At 35.7% G+C, this 8,826-nt stretch overlaps 1 protein-coding gene across 1 annotated transcript; it reads left to right on the top strand.

The window, feature by feature from the left end:
* The first annotated feature begins 427 nt into the window (after positions 1-427).
* On the top strand, positions 428-1,040 carry LOC139883176 (uncharacterized). Its single transcript, XM_071867392.1, has 2 exons — positions 428-919; positions 994-1,040. The coding sequence occupies exons 1-2, from the start codon at positions 433-435 to the stop codon at positions 996-998; spliced, it is 492 nt and encodes a 163-aa protein (XP_071723493.1). The 5' UTR covers positions 428-432; the 3' UTR covers positions 999-1,040.
* The last annotated feature ends 7,786 nt before the right edge of the window (positions 1,041-8,826 follow it).

The raw sequence follows: 8,826 nt of genomic DNA, 5'->3' as shown, positions 1-8,826 counted from the left end.
TTCTAACAAACTAATTGAATATTTTCGTTGATAATCATGAGTGGAGAATCGGTGAAGGAGATGACTGCAAAGTTTGCAAAGTTGGACAAGTTTGATGGTATTGATTTCAGGCGCTGGCAGAAGAAGATGCACTTTCTTCTCACAACTTTGAAGGTTGTTTATGTACTGTCTACCCCCATGCCAGAAGCGGTTGAAGATGAAACCTTGGAGCAATACAGGAAATGAGCAAAGTGGGAAAATGATGACTACATATGTCGCGGCCATATTCTTAATGGTATGTCTGATGCCCTTTTTGATGTTTATCAAACTGCTGAATCTGCAAAGGGATTATGGGAGTCACTTGAATCAAAATACATGGCAGAAGACGCTTCTAGTAAGAAGTTTCTTGTCAGTAATTTTAATAATTATAAGATGATAGATTCAAGGCCTGTGATGGAACAGTTCCATGAAATTCAAAGAATTTTGGGACAGATGTCACAACATAATTTGAAAATGGACGAATCTATCTCGGTGCCATGTATTATTGACAAACTGCCCCCTTCGTGGCAAGTTTTTAAAAACACTTTAAAACACAAAAAGGAAGAAATGTCTTTGACTGAATTGGGAGGCCACTTACGTATTGAGGAAGCAATACGGGTTGAAGAAAGTGGTAAGGGAAAGGGTAAAGAAGCGGCATCATCATCTGTCAATATGATAGAAGATGGTAACCGTGAGAACAAAAAGAACAACAAACGGTCCAATGGAAAGAAACGTAAGTTTAATGGAAAGAACAATGATTCCAACAAGAAGGATAAAAAGGCTTGTTGGAAGTGTGGAAAATACGGCCATTTCAAGAAAGAATGTTATTCTAATAAGAATACGGGTGGTGCAAGCACGTCTGGTTCGGGAAATGGGTCTAAGGACCACGTTTCTAACCAAGGTCAGAATTCTGATTTTAATCTAAATTCTGTTCAGAATTATGTATCACATATTTCTGAGGCATTTTATGTGCAGGATGATAACGTTGCTTGGTGGATTGATTCTGGTGCCACATGTCATGCTTGTAAAGATCGTTGCTGGTTCAAGACTTTCAAACCAGATAATGATGTGTTGTACATGTAGTGACCCGAACTTTTCCATGTTTATATATATTAATTGAGATTGATATTTACATGATTAAATGTTTACAACATGTTAAGCAATTAAACTTGTTAAGACTTGATTAATTGAAATATGTTTCATATAGACAATTGACCACCCAAGTTGACCGGCGATTCACGAACGTTAAAACTTGTAAAAACGACATGACGATATATATATGGATATACATATGGTTAACATGAGATTATGATAAGTAAGTATCTCCATAAGTATATTAACAATGAGTTACATACATATAAACAAGACTACTAACTTAAGGATTTCGAAACGAGACATATATGTAACGATTATCGTTGTAACGACATTTAAATGAATATATATCATATTAAGATATATTAATATATCATAATATCATGATAATATAATAATTTAAAATCTCATTTGATATTATAAACATTGGGTTAACAACATTTAACAAGATCGTTAACCTAAAGGTTTCAAAACAACACTTACATGTAACGACTAACGATGACTTAACGACTCAGTTAAAATGTATATACATGTAGTGTTTTAATATGTATTTATACACTTTTGAAAGACTTCAATACACTTATCAAAATACTTCTACTTAACAAAAATGCTTACAATTACATCCTCGTTCAGTTTCATCAACAATTCTACTCGTATGCACCCGTATTCGTACTCGTACAATACACAGCTTTTAGATGTATGTACTATTGGTATATACACTCCAATGATCAGCTCTTAGCAGCCCATGTGAGTCACCTAACACATGTGGGAACCATCATTTGGCAACTAGCATGAAATATCTCATAAAATTACAAAAATATGAGTAATCATTCATGACTTATTTACATGAAAACAAAATTACATATCCTTTATATCTAATCCATACACCAACGACCAAAAACACCTACAAACACTTTCATTCTTCAATTTTCTTCATCTAATTAATCTCTCTCAAGTTCTATCTTCAAGTTCTAAGTGTTCTTCATATATTCTACAAGTTCTAGTTACATAAAATCAAGAATACTTTCAAGTTTGCTAGCTCACTTCCAAACTTGTAAGGTGATCATCCAACCTCAAGAAATCTTTGTTTCTTACAGTAGGTTATCATTCTAATACAAGGTAATAATCATATTCAAACTTTGGTTCAATTTCTATAACTATAACAATCTTATTTCAAGTGATGATCTTACTTGAACTTGTTTTCGTGTCATGATTCTGCTTCAAGAACTTCGAGCCATCCAAGGATCCGTTGAAGCTAGATCCATTTTTCTCTTTTCCAGTAGGTTTATCCAAGGAACTTAAGGTAGTAATGATGTTCATAACATCATTCGATTCATACATATAAAGCTATCTTATTCGAAGGTTTAAACTTGTAATCACTAGAACATAGTTTAGTTAATTCTAAACTTGTTCGCAAACAAAAGTTAATCCTTCTAACTTGACTTTTAAAATCAACTAAACACATGTTCTATATCTATATGATATGCTAACTTAATGATTTAAAACCTGGAAACACGAAAAACACCGTAAAACCGGATTTACGCCGTCGTAGTAACACCGCGGGCTGTTTTGGGTTAGTTAATTAAAAACTATGATAAACTTTGATTTAAAAGTTGTTATTATGAGAAAATGATTTTTATTATGAACATGAAACTATAACCAAAAATTATGGTTAAACTCAAAGTGGAAGTATGTTTTCTAAAATGGTCATCTAGATGTCGTTCTTTCGACTGAAATGACTACCTTTACAAAAACGACTTGTAACTTATTTTTCCGACTATAAACCTATAATTTTTCTGTTTAGATTCATAAAATAGAGTTCAATATGAAACCATAGCAATTTGATTCACTCAAAACGGATTTAAAATGAAGAAGTTATGGGTAAAACAAGATTGGATAATTTTTCTCATTTTAGCTACGTGAAAATTGGTAACAAATCTATTCCAACCATAACTTAATCAACTTGTATTGTATATTATGTAATCTTGAGATACCATAGACACGTATACAATGTTTCGACCTATCATGTCGACACATCTATATATATTTCGGAACAACCATAGACACTCTATATGTGAATGTTGGAGTTAGCTATACAGGGTTGAAGTTGATTCCAAAATATATATAGTTTGAGTTGTGATCAATACTGAGATACGTATACACTGGGTCGTGGATTGATTCAAGATAATATTTATCAATTTATTTCTGTACATCTAACTGTGGACAACTAGTTGTAGGTTACTAACGAGGACAGCTGACTTAATAAACTTAAAACATCAAAATATATTAAAAGTGTTGTAAATATATTTTGAACATACTTTGATATATATATGTATATATTGTTATAGGTTCGTGAATCAACCAGTGGCCAAGTCTTACTTCCCGACGAAGTAAAAAATCTGTGAAAGTGAGTTATAGTCCCACTTTTAAAATCTAATATTTTTGGGATGAGAATACATGCAGGTTTTATAAATGATTTATAAAATAGACACAAGTACGTGAAACTATATTCTATGGTTGAATTATCGAAATCGAATATGCCCCTTTTTATTAAGTCTGGTAATCTAAGAATTAGGGAACAGACACCCTAATTGACGCGAATCCTAAAGATAGATCTATCGGGCCCAACAAGCCCCATCCAAAGTACCGGATGCTTTAGTACTTCGAAATTTATATCATATCCGAAGGGTGTCCCGGAATGATGGGGATATTCTTATATATGCATCTTGTTAATGTCGGTTACCAGGTGTTCACCATATGAATAATTTTTATCTCTATGTATGGGATGTGTATTGAAATATGAAATCTTGTGGTCTATTATTATGATTTGATATATATATAGGTTAAACCTATAACTCACCAACATTTTTGTTGACGTTTTAAGCATGTTTATTCTCAGGTGATTATTAAGAGCTTCCGCTGTCGCATACTTAAATAAGGACGAGATTTGGAGTCCATGCTTGTATGATATTGTGTAAAAACTGCATTCAAGAAACTTATTTTGTTGTAACATATTTGTATTGTAAACCATTATGTAATGGTCGTGTGTAAACAGGTTATTTTAGATTATCATTATTTGATAATCTACGTAAAGCTTTTTAAACCTTTATTGATGAAATAAAGGTTATGGTTTGTTTTAAAATGAATGCAGTCTTTGAAAAACGTCTCATGTAGAGGTCAAAACCTCGCAACGAAATCAATTAATATGGAACGTTTTTAATCAATAAGAACGGGACATTTCAGTTGGTATCCGAGCGTTGGTCTTAGAGAACCAGAAAATTTGCATTAGTGTGTCTTATCGAGTTTGTTAGGATGCATTAGTGAGTCTGGACTTCGACCGTGTTTTCTTTAAAAATGATTGCTTAACATTTTTGTTGGAAACTATATATTTTTAACATATGAATATTATGTGATATATTAATCTCTTAACGTGTTTGATATTATGTGATAGATGTCTACCTCTAGAACAAGTCCCATTGACTCACCTAATAATAATGAAGAGTCAAATGTAAATTGGAATGATTTGTGGACTGATTCACAAGTTCCCGAAGAGGAACCGGAAGAAGAGTCGGAACCGGAAGAAGAATCGGAACCGGAAGAAGAATCGGAACCGGATGAAGAAATAGAACCGGTGGGGGAAATAATAAAACGGTTAAGTAAAAGAAAATCCTCAACCAACCGACCAAAGTTAATTATGGTCAATGGTGTTTCCGCCAAGGAAGCAAAATATTGGGAGGATTACCAATTCTCCGATGAATCGGATTCCGACGAGAATTCCGATGATGTTATAGAAATTACCCCAACTGAATTTAAAAAGGCAAAAGAAAATAATAAGGGAAAGGGCATAAAAATAGAGAAATCTAATTCCAACCCCGATGAACTTTATATGTATCGTCAACCCCCGAAGTCCTTAAGTTGTAACAATGACCCGGGAACCTCTAAACCACCAGGTTTTTCTAAACCAATGTGGACAACGACGGCTCGTATTAGGGGAACATCATATAACCCTAGAAACTTGGCAAAACGAACCAAAACCGAAGAAGAAGAAACGAGCGAGTCGGAATAAGATAGTTGTATTCGTGTGGTGTAATATATGTAATATAGTGTTCTTATGCTTTATGATATATGTAAAAATTGCTTGTATTAATAAGTATTTATTTATGAATCTAACTCTTGTCTATTTTACAGTTTAAAAACACAAAATGGATAGACAACCCAATATTTTAAGAGACCTACCCGGAGACATGATTGATGAAATCTTGTCTAGAGTCGGCCAGAATTCTTCGGCACAACTATTTAAGGCGAGATCAGTTTGTAAGACATTCGAAGAACGTTCCAAGAATGTCTTGGTTTATAAGAGACTTTCGTTTGAAAGATGGGGGATATCACATTGGGAAACTCATAAGTTACGATGTGTTTACTTTGACGCATATATTGCGGGGAACCCAAATGCTATTTTACGCAACGGGTTAAGAAATTATTTTGACTCAATATATCCAAATATTGGACTTCGTGATTTAGAAAAAGCGGCTAACATGCAACATAAAGAAGCATGTTATGCTTACGGATTAGTAATGTTCGCTTCTCACCAAAGTGAGAACAAGAACATCGGGCTACAACTATTAAACAAAACGTTTCCACAAGTGACGGAGTCGGTAATTGGGGTAAGAAATGAGGTTTTTAGATTGTTACGGGACTGTTGGACATTACGTAACCCTCGTCCCTTTGATGACGTTACAACACGCTGTCTTATCAACGGCCATAACGGTTATGTTGCACAAGACCAAGGATGGGAAGTAGTCCTAGTAAAACCAGAATGCATGACTTGTTTCTGGACGTATGAATTACGTGTCTTTATTGCCTTTGCCGAACGACTTGTGTACTAGCTAGAATTGTCTTCACAACTATCTTGTATCAAAGTTATTGTGTGCTATATTTCATGCTTTATGTAAAATAAGCGGTATTGTAAGTTTGTAAAATATTGTATAAAAGTTTGAACGCGAAATATTATTACAATCAGTTTTTCATATAGAATTGTAGTAGTTGAATTATATATTAGCTACTAAGTATGAACTTAACGGGTAGGTACTACCCGAATTTAAACTTATAAAACGCTAATATGAAGAAAAAGCTTTTATAAATGAGTTCATATTATGCTACGAAATACTATTAACTACTCTTAATATTCTGTATGATTAACTTGTTCCATTTAACTATTTTGAAGGAAATGGCACCGACTACTCGACACACCGTGAATATGAATGAAGAGGAATTCCGTACTTTTCTAGCTTCAAACATAGCCGCAGTACAGGCTGCGCTACATACCAACAATAACCTTGGATCTAGCAGTACAGGAAATCGTGTAGGATGCACCTACAAAGAATTCACTGCCTGCAAACCTTTGGAATTTGATGGAACCGAAGGACCGATCGGATTGAAACGGTGGACCGAGAAGGTTGAATCGGTGTTTGCCATAAGTAAGTGTACTGAAGAGGACAAAGTGAAGTACGCTACGCATACCTTCACAGGTTCTGCGTTAACATGGTGGAATACCTATCTAGAGCAAGTGGGACAAGATGATGCGTACGCACAACCGTGGTCAGCATTCAAGCACTTGATGAACGAGAAGTACCGTCCCAGAACCGAGGTCAATAAGCTCAAGACAGAACTTAGAGGGTTACGAACCCAAGGATTTGATATTACCACGTACGAAAGACGATTCACAGAATTGTGCCTATTGTGTCCGGGAGCATTCGAAGATGAGGAAGAGAAGATCGACGCGTTTGTGAAAGGATTACCGGAAAGAATCCAAGAAGATATAAGTTCACACGAGCCCGCCTCCATACAACAGGCATGTAGAATGGCTCACAAACTAGTGAACCAGATTGAAGAAAGAATTAAAGAACAGACTGCTGAAGAGGCCAATGTGAAGCAAGTCAAAAGAAAGTGGGAGGAAAACGGTGATAAGAATCACCAATACAACAACAACAGTAATTACAACAATAATCGCAACAATTATCCCAACAATCGCAACATCAATCGCAACTACAACAAACGGCCCAACAACAACAACAACAACAACAACAACAACAACAACAACAACAGCAACTACAACAATCATCCCAACAACAATAATAACCGCAACAACAACAACAATCAGAAGCAGCTATGCCAAAGGTGTGAAAAGAATCACTCGGGGTTCAGCACCAAATTTTGCAACAAGTGTAAAAGAAATGGTCATAGCGCGGCGAAGTGTGAGGTCTACGGACCAGGGGCTAATAGAACGAAAGGAACAAATGGTGTCGGAAAGAGTAATGGCGGAGCAAGTAGTGTCGGAGCAAGTTATGCCAATGTAGTTTGTTATAAATGTGGAAAACCAGGCCACATTATTAGAAATTGCCCGAACCAGGAGAACACGAATGGACAAGGCCGTGGAAGAGTTTTCAATATTAATGCGATAGAGGCACAGGAAGACCCGGAGCTTGTTACGGGTACGTTTCTTATTGACAATAAATCTGCTTACGTTTTATTTGATTCGGGTGCGGATAGAAGCTATATGAGTAGAGATTTTTGTGCTAAATTAAGTTGTCCATTGACACCTTTGGATAGTAAATTTTTACTCGAATTAGCAAATGGTAAATTAATTTCAGCAGATAATATATGTCGGAATCGAGAAATTAAACTGGTTAGCGAAACATTTAAGATTGATTTGATACCAGTAGAGTTAGGGAGTTTTGATGTGATAATCGGTATGGACTGGTTGAAAGAAGTGAAAGCGGAGATCGTTTGTTACAAAAATGCAATTCGCATTATACGAGAAAAAGGAAAACCCTTAATGGTGTACGGAGAAAAGGGCAACACGAAGATACATCTTATTAGTAATTTGAAGGCACAAAAACTAATAAGAAAATGTTGCTATGCTGTTCTAGCACACGTCGAGAAAGTACAAACTGAAGAAAAGAGCATCAATGATGTTCCCATTGCAAAAGAATTTCCCGATGTATTTCCGAAAGAATTACCGGGATTACCCCCACATCGATCCGTTGAATTTCAAATAGATCTTGTACCAGGAGCTGCACCAATAGCTCGTGCTCCTTACAGACTCGCACCCAGCGAGATGAAAGAACTGCAAAGCCAATTACAAGAACTTTTAGAGCGTGGTTTCATTCGACCAAGCACATCACCGTGGGGAGCTCCTGTTTTGTTTGTCAAGAAGAAAGATGGTACATTCAGGTTGTGTATCGACTACCGAGAGTTGAACAAACTTACCATCAAGAACCGCTACCCACTACCGAGAATCGACGACTTATTTGATCAACTACAAGGCTCGTCTGTTTATTCAAAGATTGACTTACGTTCCGGGTATCATCAAATGCGGGTGAAAGAAGATGATATTCCAAAGACTGCTTTCAGAACACGTTACGGTCATTACGAGTTTATGGTCATGCCGTTTGGTTTAACTAATGCACCAGCTGTGTTCATGGACCTTATGAACCGAGTGTGTGGACCATACCTTGACAAGTTTGTCATTGTTTTCATTGATGACATACTTATTTACTCAAAGAATGACCAAGAACACGGTGAACATTTGAGAAAGGTGTTAGAAGTATTGAGGAAGGAAAAACTGTACGCTAAGTTTTCAAAGTGTGCATTTTGGTTAGAAGAAGTTCAATTCCTCGGTCACATAGTGAACAAAGAAGGTATTAAGGTGGATCC

The sequence above is a fragment of the Rutidosis leptorrhynchoides genome, chromosome 1 (genome assembly GCF_046630445.1).
Source record: "Rutidosis leptorrhynchoides isolate AG116_Rl617_1_P2 chromosome 1, CSIRO_AGI_Rlap_v1, whole genome shotgun sequence".
In the NCBI taxonomy this organism is placed as follows: Eukaryota; Viridiplantae; Streptophyta; class Magnoliopsida; order Asterales; family Asteraceae; genus Rutidosis; species Rutidosis leptorrhynchoides.
This window is presented reverse-complemented; position numbering and strand designations above follow the sequence as displayed.

Bases quoted from the DNA above. Each gene is read 5' to 3' on its own strand.
- LOC139883176 (XM_071867392.1), top strand. From the start codon at position 433: ATGGAACAGTTCCATGAAATTCAAAGAATTTTGGGACAGATGTCACAA.